This window comes from Hoplias malabaricus, chromosome 2, assembly GCF_029633855.1.
Source record: "Hoplias malabaricus isolate fHopMal1 chromosome 2, fHopMal1.hap1, whole genome shotgun sequence".
Taxonomy (NCBI): domain Eukaryota; kingdom Metazoa; phylum Chordata; class Actinopteri; order Characiformes; family Erythrinidae; genus Hoplias; species Hoplias malabaricus.
Genome location: NC_089801.1, coordinates 24,868,602 through 24,892,951, shown reverse-complemented (window position 1 = coordinate 24,892,951; position 24,350 = coordinate 24,868,602). Strand labels below are relative to the sequence as shown.

General features: G+C 39.7%; 1 protein-coding gene across 1 annotated transcript in view; it reads right to left on the bottom strand.

Moving 5' to 3' along the window:
• The window catches only part of spns2 (SPNS lysolipid transporter 2, sphingosine-1-phosphate), a 109,947-nt gene that overhangs the window by 61,821 nt on the left and 23,776 nt on the right, over window positions 1-24,350 (bottom strand). The window contains exon 2 of the mRNA XM_066660782.1: window positions 16,753-16,818. Coding sequence (XP_066516879.1) covers window positions 16,753-16,818 — 66 coding nt within the window. The remainder of the gene's footprint in view (window positions 1-16,752; window positions 16,819-24,350) is intronic.

Sequence of the window (24,350 nt, the reverse complement as noted above, 5' to 3'; positions counted from 1 at the left end):
TATGTCCCCGTGAACATGCTTCTGGCTTGTTTTGTCATGGAGCCTTCTGTATGTGCCAGATTGTTTCATCTTCGTGCCTGAGACTGGGCTTTAACTAGAACTGCTCACTGTTCCCCTGCCTCTGTGTACCTGATTAACATGCTTATAACTTGGCATTATAGACTACTGTACACTCTTTGCTTGTTGCAATGCAGAGTTGATAAGGTAATCATTTTCAGTTTTGGTTTCTCTACACTTCATCATTGTCAGTTCCACCCACTTTATAGATCTCCCCAAGTCACACAGTGAGATCAAGCTGCAACAGAGGGTCACAGAGTTGCAGTTTGATCTCACTGTGTGACTTGGGGAGATCAATGAATAAACACTTCTCACTCACCATTTCCAACTACTGAATATTTATTATCTCTTTGAATAAAATTACACTTGCCATTATTAATAATATCCAACAGTTACCACAAAAGAGCTAGAGAATGTTTGAATATTGAATTACAATTAAATTTTTACACAGACACACACACACACACACACACACACACACACAAACACTTATTTAAAAATTATTTGTACACCGAATATAACAGTTCAGACTTATTTGGTTCAACTAACCAAGCGCTATCCTTTAGCCAACAAGCAGCAATGTCAGGTATGTAATTGACTTAATGGTACGCCTTTCACACACTTGGGTTCTTGAGAAAACAGGACTGTCAGAGTAAGTCATTAAGCTTGAATGACAGGAAAAGAAACACTGCAAGTTTTTGTGATTACTAAGAAGCCACACCTTCCACCAAAAAATGTGGAGGAATCTCCTTCAAACCAGGAAAGAAATTTGATATTGACAACAGCTAAGCACTGAAGCATTTCAAATATTACTAATGTAAAACGTTCCCAAGAACACTGAACCAGTTTTGTTTTGTTATTTTTAATTTACCCTCCTGACCCGCACCCATGCTTCTTGTGTCAATTTAAATGCAATAGCTGGCAAAAAATGAAATACACCTAATGACCTTTTGATACTGAGTGTTTGTAGATACACATTATAATGAGCGCAAGTGCATCCATTGCTAATATATATATATATATATATACAATGTTCTGTGGTCAGGTGTAGTTGTATAAGCAAGACCCATCACCACCGCAATGTATATGTTTTCACTTTTTTTTTGCATGTTTTTTCTTGTTTTACACTGTGGTGTGGATGTAATGAATGTCATATAAATTTATTTTAAGTAAATATCTTAGTAAATTAATACATAAATAAACAAATTAATAAATAAAAGTAAAGAGGTAAGTTATTTTTCCCAACTGTTGGCATCTGAACTGTGGCTGAACGGCTGAATGTCAAATGAAAAGAGAGAGCCAGGCAATTCAGACGAGATAATATGCAAAATCTGTGCCAGCACTGTGAAATGGGGAAATCCAAATTTGAGATCTCATCTAGCTACCTATAATCTAGCTATTGAAGCCCAACTGCTTCCACCAGCCCTGAGTCATTTGGGACAGTAATATCGCAGTGTTGAGCCACGACACGGCACAGGAAATTCTTTCACCTCAACAGCCCTAACCATCAAAAAGTAAAGAACAGAATGGGACCCTCTGGATAAGCTGCTAAGTATCATAATGCACAATGCCAATTCAGTGGCTTTGGGATGAGGTGGTGATCCAGACCTCATCAGCTATCAGTGGTACCAAGCATTTTTTCTAAGCAGATGTGGACCAAACTCCATCTTAATATCTTGCATTTAAGAAGAAATGTTGGATAATCCAGTGTCAACACATTTTTGGACATATTTGAAAGATCTAAGCTGAGATTAAAGCCTCGTTTTCAGGTTCATTGTTCCAACCCCTTCCTCAAACAAATGACAGTGAATAGCTGTTGCAGGTGTGTTGGGCAGATACTGAGGAAATTATTTTTTACAAGAATCTCTGACGTAGTCTGGGAGACTCTGCATGAATGTCTACTGTATTCTAAAATAGCCTTAATTCCACAGAACGGAAGCTGGACTGTAAGATAATCTATATGAAACAGAAATGAATAGAGTCAAAACAAACAGACCATTCGCCAGTGGAAATGTCTCCTTCCGCAAACAAACTAAGCGCAGCTTTTCATTAGAAAGGTAATGGCATTCAAACCTGTACATCAACTTACTGCCTGTTTCCGTCACCATTGTTTAGGAAACTTCAAATGGAAGGTTTGTTCTTCTAAAACCACACTGAGCCACTTAGTGAGAGATGGGCCACAGTGCTCTGAGAGGCAGCCCAATGTTTGTAGTCGACTGAAAAGTGTACAATGGAAATTACACTTTCAGTCAAAAGCATTAACCACCTACTCATGGGGTTTTCTAAAGTTCTACTAGACATCAGAATGGAGTAATGCACTGATCAAAATTGTAATAGATGATTCAGTAAATCTTTGCTTTGATTTTTTTGCATTTCAAGCCAATAACAGATCATTAACTAACTGTATATTACTACTTTGTGCAGAAGTAATTGTACTACACTGACAAACTTTAGATGTGCACATAAGTTTTAAAAGACATTTGTGTGACATATTATTGTAATTTAAACTTCAAACATTCTCCCAGTCATTCGTCATGTTTACCATAAACCTGTTGAATAGTAATAAAAATGACAACGATCAGGTTACAAAAGTAACCTAAAGTGTAATTATTAATACTCTATGTTCATGAACACTAACATCGAAATCAACATCTTTAAATCGTCTAAACCAAAACTCACACATACTTTTGGATACAATATTACACCCAAGAACAGAACAAATAAACGCACATGCTTATGCAGTACTTTATCCTCAATGGAACTCTTAATGAATGCAGTGATGAATAAAATCTTCTTGCAAGCCATTTTGAACTATTTAGTTTTTAAGTTTTTTCTTCTGTTGTTGTTGAATAAAATGACAATTATAATTTTTAATATGATGCAACAATTACCATAAAAGTCATAAGTCTTTAGTCTATTAATCTCAGAAAGGAATATTGAACATCCAGTCAGGTTCCAATATTGGACTGGGAGCAAACATAGCAGGGTATACTCCCAACTAGAATAAGCACAGAGATATTTTGTGTTGTCAAAAACAGAAGCAATCTTAGAGATCATTGGTGATAAAGAACTCTGGGACTTGCTCAAAACAAGTAGGTGTCAAAACCCTTTGGTTCCAATATACTGAAATCTTGAAACCACTCCACTGAAAAGTTATTTAATGAATGTGACTTAGCTTTTTCTATGGCATTCCATCAAAGAAACTCTTTTTGGCACCTTTATTTAACTTGAGTGTGCCCAGTGGTCACTAAGATATACTCTCCACTCCAACTTGTTGTATGTGTTTTCTACATGAAGAATGACCGACCTCGGGTCAGAGTGAAATGGATGTGTGACTCACGCCAGCAATATTGGGAAGTTTTTACAGTGGCCAATTATTCCATCTCACTCAGAGAGAGAGCTTAACAGCTGATGACGAATGTCTCTGAGGGGCAGCTCCATGACGAAGACCCCCCACCTGCACACCAAACTGCCCACATCCACGTCATACAATGCAAAGAACACTCCCGAGATGGAGTGTGTTGGTGTGAGGGAGCATGTGTAGGATCTTTTCAAACAAAATGGTCCTCAGAGTACAATTACAATTTTGGTGTCTGAACATCCTCTGCTGTAAAATATATTTATTTTTATATCTAATCAGTGCTAATTCTGTTAATGAAAACTATGATGAAAAGTAATCATTGACAGCCTCTTTTTACAAAACAGGACGAGAACTGTAAAAATTATGTGTTTTGCATTTTGGTCAATAAATTAAAATTAAACAAAAATGTTAAATGTGAAAAATTACGCGTTAATTCAGATTTCAAATCAAAAAGACAAAATTTCCATCTGCTTGCTGTTGTCAGCTCAATAAGAGCAGAAGGGTCATCTCTTAAATAATTGACTCTCAACTATTTGAAACTCTTGAAATCCACCCCTGAACTTTTGATGTGGTTTTGAACTTGTTGATGTTAAGGTTAAATTCAAGTAAAATGTATTCCTTCTATAATATTGTATGTTTTGTAATGTAACATCAATTTTAAGATATTGTTTTCAAAGACTAGACTAAAACTAGACTTATATCATGTATCACCATATGTAACAAAGCAGAAGACAAGCTAATTGGTCTGACACATGGCAAACAAGCTCTTATAGCCAGTCACCATGTTAGGCCAGAGACAGCATTGACTGTTTGTGTTTACAGAGCAAACAAAATAATGCCACATTTTCACCATCTGATGAAAGTATTTGGTGTAATTTACTGACATTCATAATTCTCAGGAATAAATCACTCTCTTTGTGTAAAGGCCCCAAGGCTTGACTTCTAGGGCTAAAGCTACAGTGTTGAGCTCTGTTCCAGCTGAGCAGTGATGAGAGATAAGTGGACTAGAGTGATTTAGCACATCATTAGGGACACACACTCTGACTGAACTGACACATTCAGACATTTTTCATTTGAAGAGAGAGTGCTGGTGTGTGTGTGTGTGTGTTTGTGTGTGTGCAAAATTGTTGAAAATAGGTGTGTGGGAGGAGAGCATGAGCATGCCTGTATGCCTTTTAGTGCTGGTGAATGAGACCGGTCTCCCTAAGGTCCTCTTTTGGTGCACTACAGTAGCTATAGACATGAAACACTGATTTGAAATAGGCAATATCTAGATGCTGTGAAATCTAGGGTTGCCTCATTTATTCTATAGACCTGGTAATGATAATGGCAGCATTAGCAGGATGTAGAGGCAGCTGATACATTCCATAAATATGAGGACCTAATACCTCAGGGCAAAACGTGCTGTACTACCATTTAAACTGTTTATTCTCTGCATAGAAAATGAGCTGTAAACCCCCCAAACACACAGATATTAAGAAATACAACACACTGTGCGTTTGTTTGATATGAAAAAGTGTGTCTTCAGTGGCTCTGAGCTCATTTATCACATTTCTACACAGACCAAAGCAACGGTCAAGTTAAAGGTACATGAGATGAGTATTTTTGCCCTACTGTTGGAGAGTGTATTTCACTTTTACAGCACTGCCTTGAAAGCAAAGGAGGGGGGGGGAGGCTGGTGCTTGTTTCCTACCCTCCTCCAAATGTTCCAAAGTGCAGTTTCTGCAGTTTCGAGCCCAGAGCAGCAAAGGCACAGGCCATTTTCTTATTATTACAGACCAGTGAGGCAGCACAATGCTTTTGCAGCTGTCATTTTAAGTTAAATATACTAACTATTATTACTTTAAAGGTGTTTGAATGTTTTGAATAGAAGAAATCTAACTTTATTTCTGAGGAAAGGTCAGATAGGTAGAATAAAATTTGAACTACTGAAATTAATAACTACAAAGCACCTTTTACAAACGTTAAATTAAATTTCACATGTTTTTGATGTTCACATTTTTTAACTGTCTTTGAGAGACTGGATAAATTCTGCACTAAATAAAAAATTCCTTTCTTCAGATCTGAAAAAATCCACAGATATTACTGTCTGTCCTTTAACTACAGGAAGGCAAAACATTCCTATGGGTCTGAAAGAATATGGAGCTATTAGGAAACCGATACTGAGAAAAGGATATAAACAAAAAGAACAGCTTAATTCCCATGGAATGGGGAAGAGTAGCTAGTGTATGACAGCTAGACAGTAAAGGCCTGGATATCTTCAACATATAATGGTGCTTATATTGGCCCCTTACAGCCTCTAGATGAAGACACTCAAACAAAGTGTGCTGAAGAACGGCAGACGACAGGCAGTGAGAGCCTGTTGTCATATTTCTGTGACGAATGTGTCTAAGCAGCTCAAGTTCTCGAGATCTGATCCTCTGCTGAGGATTCTCACACCTAACCGTCCTGCTTCCCACGTTCCTCGTTCAGAATTCCAGTCACAGACACTCGCACACTACACCAGAATATGCTGCAAACATCCTTAACATTCCGCTCACTCTGTGAATAGGTCGGTGGATCTTAAAGCCACTTCAAAAAAGCAAACATCTTCAGGCTTTGGTAGTCTCAGTTTACATGTATGTGTGGGCCTAAGCTTACAGTGGCCATCATTTGATGGATGTACTTTGTGGTTAGGACTTCCCTGAACCTCTGGAAGCAGCCGAGTATAGAACTGAGTGGAATGCTGTGGTTGAAGCCTACAATTCAGAGACACTCATGAAAACAAGGCCACATTTTTGTAGGATGTGACCATGGTGCGCACACATCTGGAGCTGATGCTGAATACTGTCACTGCCAGGGCTGTAAAAATGTATAGACCACCACTTTTGTATTGTTGGTATATGTAGCTTCCAAAGTAACACATTTTATTCCAATTTACTTTTGGACCATGTTCTTGGTGCTTTACTAGAAGTACAAGGTTTACTTTTGGCACCACTACATTCTTACAAACTGTTAAATACAACAACTCAACATGCTTGGAGGAGAATATTAATGGCCCATTTCAGTTATACAATATCTCTATCAATACATATAATCTCAAAATTCATTCATTCATTCATTCATTCATTATCTGTAACCCTTATCCAGTTCAGGGCCGCGGTGGGCCCAGAGCCTACCTGGAATCATTGGGCGCAAGGCAGGAATACACCCTGGAGGGGGCTCCAGTCCTTCACAGGGCAACACAGACACACAGATACACATTCACTCACACACTCACACCTACGGACACTTTTGAGTCGCCAGTCCACCTACCAATGTGTGTCTTTGGACTGTGGGAGGAAACCGGAGCACCCGGAGGAAACCCAGGCGGATAATCTCAAAATTGAGATTCCTAAAGAATAATCATAGCAACAAATGTAGGTCAGACCTTCCCTGGAACCCCCTGCAATCAGTCAGGGCCTCCTTTCACATCAAGCTCACAGCTCTCAGTGTCAGTAAATGTTCTCCAGGCATTCAGCAGGCCACAGATGAGCTGAGGAAAGTGAATCCCAACTCAACAGTTCACAGCTGACGACTTGTTTGGATGGAGTTTGAAGCACATGCATAATCATCGTATAGCATTATTTTAAAAATGTAATAAAACATACAATATTCAAAAATAAAAGGGTTTCTGTAAAAGCAATGATGAGTATAATATCAAATATTATTTGGAAACATCAGTTGTTAGGCTGTGTGAGATTATTATTATTATTTTGTTATTATCTGCCATTACCAGTTTAATTTACAATATCATAATGCATCTCTGCTTAATATTTTATAGAAAGCAAGAAAAGAAATAATGAAATACATTGATATCCACATGGGTACAAAAATAAATAACACAGTACATTTACATCCATTTTAACGACAAAGTTTTTAAAACCAATATATAGTAATTATCATGCCATTTTCAGTCTTTTCCACTGGGGATGCTGAGGTATGTAGTAGCTGGGTTCTGAGAAGCTTGGGAAAAAAGGGTGCGGTGTTTTCCTGTCCTGCCATAACTAGAGGAACTATACGTCTAATGATAGAGAAAAGCCTAAATGACAGAGTGTGTGTTTGCGTGTGTGCGTGTGTGCGTGTGTGTGTGTTCTGTATCCTTCCAAATATATTGGAGTTAACAGGCTCAAACACTTACGCTTGCAGAAATACTTGATGCTGTGTTGCGCTGTCATGTGGATGTGTATACGCTTGCATGCACGCATGCTCGTGCACACACTCACAGTCCTCTCTGCCAGTGAAGTGATGCATATGACCTTGATAGATGGAGCTGTATATTGCGTATGTGTGTGGGCCATTTCTTTCAGGGGTGGGGGGTTGCCAAAATCTACGACTGGTATTGATTTGTTGGTGAGCTCGTCAATCAACAGGGAGCAATTCAGCCAAGCTGAATTATTGAAGGTACTGACTTAGGATCAATGCGAGGTTTGTGTGGGTGGGTGGGTGTGTTTTGTGTGAGACGCTGGCTTTGACTTAGGCCATAAAGTGTCCTGATATTAGTTAAAATGTTTATTTTATATATGTATATTATAATGTTTGAGATGCTGTTTAATGATTTTAACGATAATATTTCTGAGATCAGTGGAGAACATCAAGTTGTGTTGTATTCCTTATCTCTGATTTGCTCGGCGAGTGGCGTTGTGATGAAATGACTTAAGAAGTTAGAGTTAGGTGGGAATGTGGAGGTGGGATATGTGCCCCCTTTGAGACTTGGCCTACAAACAGAACCATAGAGACATAGAGATAGAGACAAGGGGCTGAAACTGGGAGGGGAATTTGCCATTTGCATTCTAACCACATCAGGCACTTGTGCCTTTGCGTCACTGGACTCTGGTCTGGAATAAAAGAAACTGGCTGGCTATTCATAGCGGGAAGGGATGGAGGCAGACTCTTACCCGAAGTCAGAGAGAGAGAAAGAGAGAGGGATGGAAAAAAATCGATACTGCCACGGGTCATTAGATCGCAGAGTCGTGTTTGGTGGGAGGTGCTTGCCTCTATTTCACTCTTTATTTCAATCTATCTCTCAATCACTATTATCTGGCTCTATCCTCCCCCTCTGGTTCTATCTTTCTCACCATCCCCTGCTCACTCTGCCCCTCTGATTTGCTCTCTAGAGTGCATGTTTTTTACAGGGTGTCCATCAAATTGACAGTTGGGCAGAAACAGCTGCCAAGCAGGGAGGATACCGTGTCATGTCAGGTGCCTAATCACACAAATACAGAGAAAGAGAGAAAGGCAGTGACAGAGAGAGAATGATGGGGGATACAGGACTAATAAGTACATGGAGGCACACAGCTCAGATACAGTGGTGAAATTGGAACCTGAGCACACATACACAGTAAGAGTAGTAGGTCGGCATATATATTACTGCATATGTAAAGTAAGTTTTAAAGTGTTGTTGTGTAACACAAACTTGTAATTCAAGTACCTGCGCCAGTACCTTTCAGGGCGACACACACACTCACATATTCACTCACACCTACGGACACATTTGAGTCACCAACCCACCTACCAACATGTGTTTTTGGACCGTGAGTGGAAACCAGAGCATCCGGAGGAAACCCACACAGACACAGGGAGAACACAAGATGACTATTTCCATATTTAATATTATGGAAGAGTTACCATAAAACGACAAAAGAGCAAAATGTTTTAATTTTTTTAATTACAATTATATGTCTCACCTGGAGCTCAATACAAAAAAAAATGACCAAAGGTTGAAAAACGTAAAAAAAAAAACATTAAATATAAAAAACGTTTTAAACATTTGGCCCCTAAAAGGTTTGGCCTGTTGTTTTCAGCAAGCCACGAGTTGTGTTTTCATGAATCTACTTAGTGATTTGTCTATAATATCATCATGATAAGTTCATATGCATATATGCTTGTGTCTGAGCCTTGGAGTGAGACGGCATGTGTAAAAGAGAGAGAGAGAGAGAGAGAGAGAGAAAGACAGAGACATGCAAAGGCAGCTGTTTGTGTGTGTGACCCAAGTATATATCACACTGTGGGGACCAAAACCTGCTTACACCCTCGCATTGTGGTGACTTGTCTTCCTTGTGGGGACCACCAGCTGGCCTCCTTAATGTAAATCATTACATTTTAAGGTGAAGACATGTTTTCTGGTTGGGTTGAGGTTAGGGTTATGGTTGAGCTAGTTGTACGTATGGAAAAGTTAATGATAAGTCTCTACAAAATGACTGGAATGTCTGTGTAATGTCCCCACAATTCTCAGATACAAGATTGTGTGTGTGTGTGTGTGTGTGTGTGTGTGTGTGTGTGTGTGTGTGTGAGGGGTCAGCACAGCTGATAGAACAAATAGATATCGAGTCTCAAGTCCAGCCAAAGAAATCAGGAACTGGAACAGGCTCCATTAAAATGTAAGTTGAGAATGGGGCATTTGTGACTGTGTAAACATACAGTGGATGTACAGTAGCATGACACAACTGGATGTGTGTCTCTGTGTGTGTGTGTGTGTGTGTGTGTGTCTGTGTGTGTGTGTGTGTGTATGATGGTGCCTGCTTCTTGACTTTGGGCAAGAATGTGAAAACTAATACGCTGAAAGTCTTTCTTGAAATGTGCTCGCTTTTTAATTTCCTCTTCATCATTTACAAAGTAGCATATCGTATTCATATAAAAAACTACACTTAGAATAGCTCACTGTCCTCAGGGGATGATCCACCTGTGCCACGATCACTCATCCACGGCCTGCAGTGTAACTAAATCAGACACAGGGCGCAGACGAAGTGACTAGACGGGGCTAGACGCAGACGAGGGACCTGTCGTGTCACGGCTCGGGGCAGAACACACATGGGCAGTGGCTCCGGACACACACCTCGCGCACAGATGCCACCTGCCTCCTTTAAAGTCATTCTGTTGACCTCTTGACCTTTTAGAGTTTACAAAGTCAAACTCCCTACTGCCAGAGTTTACTTTCTAAAACACCTCTGTTAGTAAGTACCAGGTCCATTCCCTGCCTCACTACAAATCTCAGCTCAAAACTTTTCTTTTTTCTTCTTTGTGTTCTTTATCGTTTTTAATATTTGTAAACATTTTGTTATTGTGTTTTATTTTATTTTTTTTTATGATTTTGTGAAAGGCGCTAAAAACTGAAAAAAAAATCCTATTATTATTATTATTACATACATTGTTTTAAAAGGTTTTATATTTTATCTTGCATTTTCTACACATGAACTGATCAGTCACAAGATTAAAACCACTAACAATTTATGTGAATAGCATCGGTTATCTCCTCACAAAGATGCATATTAAAGTGTGGAATATATTAGGCAGCAAGTGAACAGTCAGTTCTTAAAGTTGATGTGTTGGAAGCAGGAAAAATGGGTGAGTGTAAGGAGCAACTGAGACAAGGGTTAAATTGTGATGGTCATTGTGTTATGGTCAACACTTCTCCAAAACGGCAGTTCTTGTGGGGTGTTTCTGGTGTGCAGTGGTTAATACCTATCAAAAGAGGTCCTAAGTAGGGGTCATGGGTGCCCTGTGCTCACTGACACATGATGGAGTGGAGGTGCCAGCATGGCAATGCAGCCCCATGCACAGCACATCTGCAAATATATCTCTCAGATGTAAAGAAGCTTCTCTTTCTCAAATACCCCCATCCCCTTTCAAATAAAAGGAAAGTCTGAAATTGCTCCAGGACTGTAATCCCATCTAAGTTCCCTCTCTCCATTTTCTCCCCTATTCCCTCACTCTATTCATCCCTATCTCTCTCTCTCTCTCTCTCTCTCTCTCTCTCTCTCTCTCTCTCTCTCTCTCTCTTCTCATCTCATCACCAGAGAAAGCCTCCAGGCTAGCAGCTTGTTAGATTTGTCTCATTAGGACCACTGTTTGTTCGCGTCTATTCATTAGGTCATTGTTCTCCTGGGGGACTGTCACTTAAGGCTTTTCCACAGATCTGAGATCAGCTTGAATTCATCGCATTGTTAATCTTGATTAAAACGCGGGAGGTTAATCACTGACCTTTGAGGAAAGATACAATTCCCGATGATTTGTTTTGATTTGATTCCATTGGTACAATTAATTATTTATTAAATAGGCAGCAAGTATTTTTGAAAAATAGTTTGAGAAGTTAAATTTAACCAAAACAATGAGCCAACTATTAAATGTACTGTTGCTGTACAAAGAAAAAAAAAGAAATCGTGTATCAAAGAAAAATATCTTGTATTCTGTGAATTTGTAGTTTACTACATAATGAGAACACAGCAGCTGTCCTTCACATTGTGTGAAAATTTTGTAAAGACGTATAGCCCAGTAACGAGGAACTAGCTGCAAGGGAATGACACTAACTAAGGGAATGTATATGGAATGCTCACCATTGTGGAGGTGGAATTGAATGACAGGTGCGATATGTCCAGGCTAACGCTCACACTGTACAGCTGAGGAGAGCCAATTTAGAGCAGATAAAGTTACACCAGGGCTTTCTATGTGTCTCTCTAGCGATGACAAACAGATATGTGACACGCTTCGTAACTTGGCTGACAAAAACCAGAGCCCAATATAGTCAGTATCCAACCCGTTCAGCCACACAATTAAAATTGTAGCCCCTTAATCAGCACTGTGAGAACTACTGGATTTTCTGTTGATTCCTACTCAGATCTATTTTTAATTATAGTCGTGGAGAATGTTATTTTTAAGCTAATTTTTCACAATTATACAGTAATGCTAGGCAGGGAAACTAAAAGCTAGCACATGCACGCTAGAGTCCAAACACGCTTGGATGAGAACACTAACTGCCAATTCAGATTATTAAAATGCCAGTCACACTCCCAGGACGTGGGACCTTACCAAGATAGAACCAATGTGCATTCATGCAGTCTGAATGCAAGGATTAATAAATTTGAGTTGAGGATTTACGTAGAAAAGAATACGCTTTTCTTTCTTAAAATCTTAGAGGCTGTGCCCACTGAGCAAACACAGATATGTTTATTTTTGTAAAACCATGTTGACGGTGTGATGCCAATCATTTCTCTTCTTCATTTCTATCCATATGATATTATACTGACTTCAATACGCATCCCAACTTTCCAGAGTGTATTCCATATGAGAAAGAAATCTGTGCTGACTGGACAAGAAAGGTCATGCTGCAAATGTAGATCATTAGACAGTCACTAGACCAGATCAATCACATGCAGGTGTCATTTCTCAGAGTGTCTGGTGTCAAGAAATTGTTTGCTGTATGACCTCATGGTTCACAGACACTCGATACCCTGCTCTAGCCAAAGGCATGCATTCACTACTATTACACTATGTGGCCCATTATTGTGAAAACCAAAGACAAAGCGTCACAACAGATATCAGACAGTCAGCACTGTACATCCAGTAATTTCAGCTAACATCAACTAAAGAGGTCAACTTTGCCCTGGCTCACTGACTATTTTTTGGTGTCAGGGGTGGGGGGGATGTTGGAATTCTGTGCTTAACTATAACTATTTTTATGACTAATAAACTCCATATTAGTAGCAGCAGTGGTGATAGTAGCACTGATACAAAAATTACATTTAAAATATCATGAAAAATTCAGACATTCACCTCACACTATAGCAGGTGGACTAAAGCGTTAACTTGCCATTCTGACACCCACCCACCAACCCCAGCTGCTCACAAGTGACCCCATACACGCCCTCACACACAGACCACAGACGCACTCAGCCAGTGGCTGAGGCATACGAAATTCTGCAGGTGTGTGACACTGAGGTCAAACAGGCATCTGATGAACACACAGAATCTGATGTACACACACACTCTCTGTGCGCTCTCTATTACAGCTTACTGTAATCCTGAGCACACATTTTATGTAAGTGTAAGGCTGATTATTGTGATCTAGGTCTCATTTTGCACCGTCCATGTTATAGGAACACTAAGTAAGGTTTTATTTTATTTTATTTTATTTTACTTTTTATTTTTTGTCCTGGGCTCCCTTGCAGTTGCATAACGTATTTTGTTTTTTACAGCACTGTTTCGACAAGGAGTGAGGACAGTGGTGGTTTCCTACCCTCCTCCAAAAGTTACATAGTGCAGTTTGTGCAGTGCTAGGCTCATAGTTTCATGAACAGAGGCTCTATTCTCCCTATTACAGGTTATTGGAGCATCACGATAATTTAAAAATACTACCCAGTGTTCATTTAAGACATTTACAATGATATAAAATAGACATCTGCTGATTTTCAAAGAGATTTTTTGACTTTCAGTAAAAGTTTTTTGACATTTACGCTTGCAGGCACTCGCGGCTACAGAAAGCAGTCGTGCAGCACAAAAAAAGTCCAAACAAATGTCAACCTTGTCTCCAACTACTCAGTTCACCGCTGGGAGCAGCCAATAGCTGCCTCTGCCTGCTGGGTATAAACCAATAGTGTGAGCTCCCTGCTGGGGAAGAACCAATAGCCTGCATCTCCAAACCAATCATTCAACCACAAGTTGGCCTGAAACAAATAACTACTGCACAGATTAGGAATCTTGACCTAGAGTGTAATTCAGTGCAGAGCAAAGCATGACAAGGCTATTTTTATTGTTGCTGTTACTGGAGAAGGACCAACACCAGCATCTTTAAATAAAGGCGTCAACATTAATAGATCTCTTTCTTTTTTTACTCTCTCTCTCTCTCTCTCTCTCTCTCTCTCTCTCTCAGTTCATTGCTGCCCTTTGTGAAACATTAGCCATGAGATCATTAGGCAAGCTAAGACTCAACATTCATCCAATCATGAGCTGAATACCTAGTGGGGAGCCCTCAGGGCCTTCTAGCTGTGTATAAAATAAAATAAACATGGCCAAGCACATTCTGCTCTTACTTAGGACTTCAGGAGAGGAACAGGAGGCCTAAAAATGTGGATTATTTATTATATATTTACGTATTATTTTAAACATTACTTTTATACTATTTGTAGGTCTATTAAAAACAAAAAGGGAAAAGTTTTATTGAAAGGGGGAAAAGTTGGGTGTTCACATTGTGACTCCAATTGGTGGTCCTTAAAAGAACATAGTGCCTATTTATCCAGACTCCACTCCACCACCGATAAAAAAAACACACAAACAGCATGTAGCGTAATGTTAGAATGAGCGGTCTAACAGTCCCTTCTGTTAAGCCCTTTATGCAGTAAGTCTAAAATCCTGGCCTCAACACTGGATGTTTTTCATGTGCTTTTCAGACTTAAAAAAAAAATCACACAAAAAACAGTGAAAGATTTATTTGAAAATGACAACATCCAACACTTTACAGCTGAAAGTTTTATGAGTAAATGTTTTTTCAGGCGTCCACGAGCCAGTGATTTTAATATTTTCAGACCAAGCGAACAGAGGCAATGGACAAACACTGGCTAGAAGTGAATATCCCAGACTTCCCCTGGCTAGCATGCAAGCTCTCAATGAGGCACTGTGTGTGTGTGTGTGTGTGTGTGTGTGTGTGTGTGTGTGTGTGTGTGTGTGTGTGCATGTATATGTGAGTGTGTGTTTCTCCAAGTTGATGTGTGTTTGTATGTGAGCATGTGTACAGGTGTGTGTGTGTGTGTGTGTGTGTGTGTGTGTGAGAGAGAGACCCAGGTTTGTGCTTCTCTGTATGCTGACATTTAAAGCACTAAACAGAGACGACTCCCAGCAGCCAATGGGATTTCCACATAACGGGCTCTCTCACACACAAAAGCTTAATTGAGGTGCTCTCGGCCTTGGCCCGGCTCAGGAAGCCCTACCCAAAGCCTCAGAATACCCTCGCCTGTCCCTACTCAAGGCCCCCTCCCCCAGCACAACACAGCACTCTCCATACTAAACCCACCCAATGACCAGAGTCTCCACTGACCCACGATAGGCCTCCGCTGTCTGGATACCAGCTGAAAATAGCCCTTTGAGAGGAAATAAAGCATAGATTTCGATATTTGAGCTCTAAATATATTAAGGCCCACTTTTAATAGAGTACTCTGCTATTATTTATTTTAGAAATTGTATTGGTGGTACTTAGAACTGAGGACAATATTACACAGTCACAACGGCTGTGAATGGAAAGGATCATGTTGGAAATATCAGTCTGAGGTTCATGGCCACATGCAAAAATTATACCCTGTGTCACTAAGCATCTCTTACTGTTAAATCCACAGTTTGCTCCCACTAGGACCATGAAAACACCAAAGAACTGAATCTCTAGCCATAACCCAATTCACGACAGAATAGTAAAGATGCTATAAAAATGTTATATTCCATTATATGTGAAGGAACATGCTCCGTCTCCTATTAAAGCACCATTAGTATTTTACCTGAAATATACAGCTTCAAAACCATTGTGATGCTTCACTGATGTTTAATAGGGAGAACAGGCCATCTGATGTTGCTACTCTGGGCTCAGCGCTGTAGAAATTGCACTATGTAACTTTTGGAGGATGGTGCTGTAAAAGAGAATTACACCCTGCGCCTTTAAGGGGAGCTCAGGAGCAAAAATACCAAATCTTACCTACTGTTTCTTTATGGGACTATTTTGGAGATTGGACATTGTTCAGATCCAACAGCTACAACGTGTTGTTGCTTAGCAGCAAAGAAAGCTGTTACCTACCACACTGGTGGGTACTCAGCTAAACCAGCATCACACCAGTTGATACATGGTTTATGGTCATCATTTAAAAGGCTGGACTGAGAAAAAACTACGAAGGCATTATCGATCTCACAAGAGCTCACTGTGCTTCAGTGTAAACCAGGCTTTTCCTCCTGGCAGCAGGAAGCGGAGAGGCAGAAACTTGAGGAATGGAGAGCTCTGTGATTACCTGGCCTTTTCACAACCTCACTTGAAACAACAATCACTGCACTTACACTCTGTGAAGGGCTTTACTTAAATAATTTTGAGTCCAGAATGAGTCTGACATTTAGCCTTTTGAAACCAGTAACTCTGGGGGAATACAGATACAGTGTAAGTTAGTTTTTTATAGGGATTCTCTCTGAAGCCATTGTTGAGATACGAGTGACTCTATCCAAAATAGACACTTTTGATAGATATTGTAATGCATTACTTTTTTGAGAATGTGATTAGGCAGCACTCTATTTCCACAACTAGAGCTTTAAATGCTGTCCATTAGCCAGACTTAGACCAAGGAGAACGGGAAACCAGGGAAGAATGAAGGGAGCACTTATTTAGGAGAGGTGGAAACCCTTAGTCGCTTTTATCCTTTTGTTGTCCCAATTGCGGTGGATTTAAGAAGCTTAGTGGCTTCTAGTAATAGGTTCCTCATGCATGAGGAGTGTGTTTCAGCAATGTGTGGGTGTGAAGGGGTATTTATGCTGGATGATTGCATCACTGGGTAATTATGAGCTTCATAGAGACTCACCTGTTTGTAACAAGCCAGCGCCGCTATCGCCGACTCCGAAGTGTTTCTGAATGTCAAGCAGTACACCTGAGCGAGAGAGAGAGAGAGAGAGAGAGAGAGAGAGAGAGAGAGAGAGGATTAGTGTTAGTGCCCTTCATGTGAAACAGTAGCAAATACCTCCAATTTACAGTCAATCATATGGCATCAAAGGGGAATTCTACTGGTTCTTTAAAATCTCTGAATATTGCAACCAGTTTAAATAATGTCATCAGGAGGAATTTGATGCCAAATGTGTCATTCTAGAGAATCTTACAAACTTTGAAAGAATGGTTCACTATTTTGGTGATATGGACCAGACATCTAAAGACTTTAATGCCCCTTAAAGTTACCCCACACGTAGATTTTACATGAAATCATTAGGTATGTTGCTTGAAACAATGTCTTATGGAAGTCCTGAGTGTGCTAGAACATGCTCATGAAGGAGAGCTATTTGCAGAATGTAAAAAAAAGTCACCCCTTTCACAGGGCGACACACACTCACTCACACTTTTGATTCGCCAATCCACCTACCAACGTGTGTTTTTGGACTGTGGGAGGAAACCAGAGCACCCGGAGGAAACCCACACGGACACAGGGAGAACACACCACACTCCTCACAGACAGTCACCCGGAGCAGGACTCGAACCCATAACCTCCAGGTCCCTGGAGCTGTGTGATTGCAACACTACCTGCTGCATCACCGTGCCGCCCCAAACAAAATATCGCTTACAATTAACACTATTTTAAAATTATAAACATTACAAAACTACATATGCTGGATATCTGGAGATTTCAGGTAGTAAATATCATGGCTAAATCTGTTTTGAATGCATTGTGACTCTCTATCACCATCACTGTACGTTCTCACGCAACAAAAAATAACAAAATCAAATTCCTACTACTTCCTACTTAATTGGTATGCACACCAGGAAGGTTTTCATGTTGCTTTAACTAAGCACCATTGTTGCTTTTCATAAGCTTGGAATGTGTCTGATTTCTGAGATTAAATTACCTGGAAAATGTTTTCTGCAGTTTAAAAAATTTCTGGATTTTTTAAAAAGTATTTAATCGAAACTGACTTTGTTCACATAATGAATGGTTGGGCAAACAAAGTCAAGTAGTGTTGCGGCCACACAGCTCCAGGGTCTTGGTATGTTTTCCCTGTGTCTGCATTGGTTTCCTTCAGCTGCTATAGTTTCTTCCCACAGTCCAAAAACACATACTGATAGGTGGATAGACACTACTGCACCCAGTGTGATTTGAACAATAGAAATACACTGCAATACTTTTCTCAAATTCAATCTATACCGCTAGCTTAATTACTTAGCTTAGCTTAGTCTCATTTACCTCTTGTTTTTGGAAGCTAAAAAACAAACATGTAGTAGCTTATGTGCTGTCAGATATAATCTTGATAACACCTCAGCTTCACTTAGACATGGCTCTCAGACAAATCCATCTATTCTGTTCTCTGAAGCAGGAGCTGCTGGAATTAGCCTAGGCCCATACCTCCACAGCTCCAGCACTCCTTATCTATCTCTGTGGGGTGGGGGAATCCTGTGCCAAATGGCGTGGCGTTCTCCACTCTCAAAGCCCTGCACCTGCCTACCCAGCTCCCGCCAAAAACCGCATGCTAATACTACGTCCAATCTCATCCAGGCTACAATAAAGGTGAACAGAGTAACCAATAATCATGCAAGTATGAAAAAAGAGTCTTCAAAAATTCTTTAAGTGTCTACTGAGCTCTCTATAGATCTGCACTGAAACTTCTTAGTAAATAACCACCTGCCACAGGAAATGGCTTTTTAAGGACCAAACTGGAACATGGTCAACTGATGGCCTAAATGTTCATTAGAACACGTGGAAATGTGGATATTCAGTTTCACCCAATGCTGAGTGCAATCTCCACAGAAAGCATGACACAAAAAATATGGTGTTATTCCAGAAGATAATAGATTTTGATATGAGTAGTATTTTTTTTTCTTATAAGAAAACCAAAATCTTTCAAGAAATAAAAATATTTGTCCTCTTGTTGGGTATTTGGGGTAATGGGTTTAGAGCAACGTTCTGGTGGTCAAAATTAAACCCAGTTGTTTTATTCACCGCTTTTTGGGATCCCTTTGGCCTGAGGTAAAAATGCTGTAGTTGGAAAATGAAAAGTGTGTGTGACAGCAAAGCTGAGCTAACAGAACAAAAGGATTAAACATGAGCACTAAATGTGAAAGATGAAAACAGAACTGAGGAAAAAAGATTCCTTAGCATATATATAAAACAAACACAAAAGACAGGTCAACACACTTGGAGGAGAATGCTAACCAACAGACACCTGTATTGGCTACCACTGAGCTGAGATGGAGGGAGAGATTTGAAAATACTCTGAGAAGTCCATAATCTATCAAAGGCTTATTCAAGTGTATGAAACTGTGGGCATCTTAGATATCAGTGACCTTCTGGCTGTAAGAAGGTCTAATCTGCTCAATAAAATACAGCAAGATAAAGAATATAGATAACTACTGGTTAAGACAGGCTTTCTTTCTTAATAAGAGGGTACCATAACTCCAAGCAAGGGACTGAGATAAGCTTTCTGCAGGTGTGGAGAGGTAATTACAGAAGTGTACTGATTCTTATCTAAAGTGTCTTTACAACCAGAGTAGTGTGTCAGTACAGTGCTGTTATGATCCATTATGGAGCTGTCATTTTACTGAATGATGGGCACACTGCTTGGCAGTCTTTGCTGAACGTCTAGGACTTGTGCTTGTCCTATATTTCTCTTCTCCCCTGCTAACATCTCTCTCTCTCTGCCTCTCTCTCTCTGCCTCTCTCAATCTCTGCCATTAGAAACAGGAGCTTTCAGTTTTCCCAATTGTGCCAAATATCATCAATCAGCTATGTCAGCCAAGTTTGGTGCCTGAACATTGTGAATTTATTTTTGCACTTAGCCAGAAGGCTAATGTAGGTAAGTAATGGAAGTGTATACCCCAACAATCACATAAGGGCCTATTTTTCCAGTTAAGGATCTCAAACAGACTTGCTAATGTGGATGCTAAGCTTCAAAGTCTTAAGCCCAGATCACACAGCATTTTTGCATTTCGCTTCGCCTCAAAAAATGTAAACGGTCCTCAATTCTGGTTCAGCCGTTTCACCACTGTAGAGCTAGTATTGTAGCAGCAGCGGTCTAAATGAGGGGGTCTCAGAGAAGGGTTTTGCTAGCTCTACTTTTACTGTGATTCTCGCTTCTGTTGTCTTTTTTAATCTGTAGAAATAATGAATAGTTAATTGAATAATAATACAATCCAGGTTTGAAGCCACAACATTCAGCGCTTCCTCCATGTTTGTTCAGAGAGACAGTCAGAGCTATTGGTTAGGGGCATGAATTCAAATGTCAATGTTCACCAAAGTTGAGCTCAACACCAAATTTTGCAGGAGAAATGTATTTGCCCGGACGTCATGTATGCAAAATTCACCTGTCGCCATCAAGTTTGCAAATCTCAGTGAAATGAATGGGATTTTACATGTGACACTTCATAGAGATTAGATTGTAACTTTAATCCACAGTGATACTGTAGATATCTGAGGCTTGGTGTCGTAGAGAGCGTAATTGGCACTGGTCTACATTGGCATAGTCCTCATTCTGATATAGCATAAAAGAATCAGGCAGTTATTGTCTACTTCCAGGTGTTGAGCTGAGACAAGACAGGAAGAAGCCTAGGTCATGCTTCTATCTTTTTTAATAGACAACCTGAATCATCTCATATAATATTTCATGAAATCTCAAAACATGCAGTAAACCTGCAGTAAGATCAGTAGTGATACACAAGTCTCCTTTTATTGGCCTGGCTAAAACAAAGGGTGACAGCTCTGACTGCATCTTGCATCATTGTATTTAAGGAGGGTCAGTGCTCCTGTCATCCTGTCTGTCTCTGAAGGCCATCTGTGTATACGACATCACACAATGCGAATGCCCCAAATGGCCGAGCTGGCATCGTCGACCTGCAGCCTGCCTCCGGTGCTGAGGTGTTGCCATGGTAATGCGGCATGGGCACTCAGACAACGAGAGGTCGGGGGTTGGCCAGCAATCGGTCAAGTCAAGACACGGGAGACTGCGGGGGATGAGAGGAGGTGCTGGACCTATCTACAGCAAGAAACACCTGTCGGAAAACTAACTAAAAACACCTCATACAACACAAATCTGTTCCTCTCTCTGTCTCTCTGTCTCTCTCTTGATGGAGTGCAATAAGTCCTTTATAATTTAAGGGTTTAAGTAGTAAAAGTGCATATTAATATACAGCTGTAAGTGCAGGTATTTAGGAAAATTTGGGATTAATTGGAAAGTTGCTTATATGCACTGAATAAATGGCTGATAAATAACATGATATTGTGAATTGTGAATAACGAGATATTGTATTACATTAAAGGGCACATATTATGAAAAAAAAAAAAGATTTTCCATTGTTTAGCACATGAATTTGTGTATCTGGAGCCTTTCATCCCACAACCCAGTGAGTTTTTTGTGGATGAATTGATTTAAAATGAGTAAACATGGGATAGAATTGGTCGTTCTAAACTTACTCTACTTCTTACATCAAGTGCAGGCATATTAGTGTTATGCTGTCCCCCGTCTGAGCATCTTCAATCAGTGGCGGAGTAGGATGGCCATTACCATTACCCCAAAATGAGGACATTGTACAAGAAACAGGGAGGCACGCTACTAATTTTAATCAAGAAATCTATAAAATTAATAATAGTTTTATTCTCCAAACTTGAAACTCGGTATCTGTGGTGCATATCCTCACATTTCTGATTCCTCTCATTTCCCCATGCTGTGTTCATCACGGAAAACAAGCAGTGAGTCTGGATCTTCTGCAGTAGCCAACACATTGCTGTTTCTAATGAAACCTATTAATACAAAGTTTGTCTTCTGACATGTGTGTGAGTGTATGACAACAAATAAAACCATTTCAATGTGAAACGTTTAACTAGTGCACTCCAAAAGAGAGGTCTATTAAGCATCCATCCAGGCTTTGCACAGACAGTGGACTGAGAGCTCAAAATTGGACTATACAGAGTAAAGCCAGCTGCCTGGCCACCCTACACTGTGAGCAAATGAAGGGTTAAACTGTGTATAACAGACATGACGAGCGGAGACATGAGAAGACTGAGCAAAAACAGAGCAGACAACAGAGAATGGTGCAAAATGGTGAGAAAATTTATGCATTAGGAAGTTAAAATGGAGCTTATTCTAAACAATATCTAAACTGTTTTAAGTTGCCTATAAATGCAATGTAATATTGTCTCTCTCCACAGATGTGTCACATACTAAGAGGTGTTTGTGTGTGTGTGTGTGTGTGTGTGTGTGAGAGAGAGAGAGAGAGAGAGAGAGAGAGAGAGCAAATGTGAACGCGAAAGAACAGAGGATGCCTCCCATGCTGCACAGAAGCTCTCATTCAATTGATTTTAGTTTGCAGTTGTCGTTTATTGCTGTGTTGGCTCACTGTGTTCTGATATTCCAATAGATTTGTTCTTCTATTAATTCAAAATGTGAAATACTCACAGTGCTTGACTGTGCTGTAAAGGTGGCTACATCGTTGAAGAGCAATTGCATTGGAAAATCTGCTGCCTGTTTTTTTCATTTGTATTTTGAATATTTACAAAATACACCTACCTTTACTCTATCTATTTATCAGTCCAACTACCTATCAAGACAATTATTGGCCCACTCCTGCTTTTTTTATGCTGCAGAATTTTGTATTTGTCCTTGTGGAGAGCACTAACCTTGCTGTGCTACTGCAAGAGTCATATTTGTAATTTGAGAGTGACAGAAGTCTCTTTCGGAATTGCTTTAGGCAAAAAGAAAGAAAAAAATAAACAGATACCACAACAGATACTAAATCAGGTGAAGGAATGCTACCCTTCCTGTTGCTGCCGCTGCGTCATGCCACATGAGTTCAGACCCGAACACATACTGAACAGGCATTTATAGACTAAGCTTATGCTAGTTAACATGCAACGGGCTATTTCCAGAGAAACTGATACGGGGTACAAACAACATTCATCACCTTAACCTTGACCAGAGTTTGAAAGCTGCCCACATTGTCCCATCTGATAAGTAATCATTGCTTTTGTTTCTGATCAGATTAGAAAGCGGCACTCTTTGAGGTTGAAGTAAATCTCCATGGATGAAATGCATTAAATTAGTAGTGACTGCACACCATTTTCTTTACCTTGTAGGTCACACTGGCTGCTTTCCCTTGAGATGATGATGCATCAAGCGGTTTGGCAAACTTGCTTAACAACAACTACATTTTCTAAGCATTTTTAGTGCTAAGTGCTTACAGTGTAATACACTGGAAAAAATTGCGAAGAATTGTGTCACTTTAACATGAAAATAAGGTAATTATTAAAAAAAAAATGTCTAAGTATTTGCTGCTAAAATTGCAAGAGTACAAAGTAAAAAGTGAAAATTTATGAATAAAGCCATTAAAAAGTTAAAGTGCCATTATTTCCAAATAATTTCCTTATTCTTTGCACTCAAAATTTTGTATTTTTACTGTGCCATTAAAACCATGTCACAGACCCTTTCCTCCTCAAATGTGTTCTTTTCAGCGCACACAAAAAAATGTTCTCTTTGTGATGGATTTAAGGATGTTTTGCTGACTAGAAAGTCTACAAAACATTTGTCTGGGGGTGGTCAAACTTTTACCTATTGCCTGTTGAGATGTCTGATTGAATAATAGTACATCATATGTCTTGGCAACTGTCTGGTTTAAAATGAGCTCAGACTATTGACAAAAATATAAATATTTGCTTGTGACTTGTAGATTTTATTAACAACGCATTCATTTGTAGAGCACATATCCAAGGCACAGCAAAAGAGCTAAGCCATGGTAATAGACGAGACACTGTCTATTGTTGCCTTAGCACACTAGTGTCCTTATGTTGATGCTAATGACACATTGACCCATTCATGTGGGATCCTAGCTTTATCAGCTGATTGGTGCAAAGCACTCACACTACATACAGACTAGCTGCACTGGATACAGTACCAGGCCCATTCAAATTCATATAAATTGAAGCCATTCTTTGTGTGCATAAGGTGATATTGATGCTTTCACCACATTGGCTTTTTTTCCCAAGGGATCCATAAATCGTTTGTCTACCACTAAAGGTCAATACATTGCTTAGCTCATGTGTCCCACTACTGCAAAGAATAAGATTCTTGGATCTAGAAGGATTTGAATTTGCTTAGTAGATTTAACATCCTAACATTGCAGCATGCTAGTTTTATGGCTGCAGAATCCCATACTAACATCTCGGAAGATCTCTAAAGGGGCAACATGAAAGTATTTGTTATTTTCATTACGTGGTGAAGAGATACAGAACCAAATTGCTTCAAAATGCCAGAATGAACCACATTATGTTCAAAAGAATGACTCTACAAGGGACATGGGAGTGGCCATGTTTAAGAGGTTTATGTGTTCCATTTACCAACAAATGTCAGAGCTGGGAATGACATCATGTCCGAGCTGACTGCGTTCCAGTTAAACGTTCAGAAAACCCGATGTACAAGGTTAGCATTGTTAGCT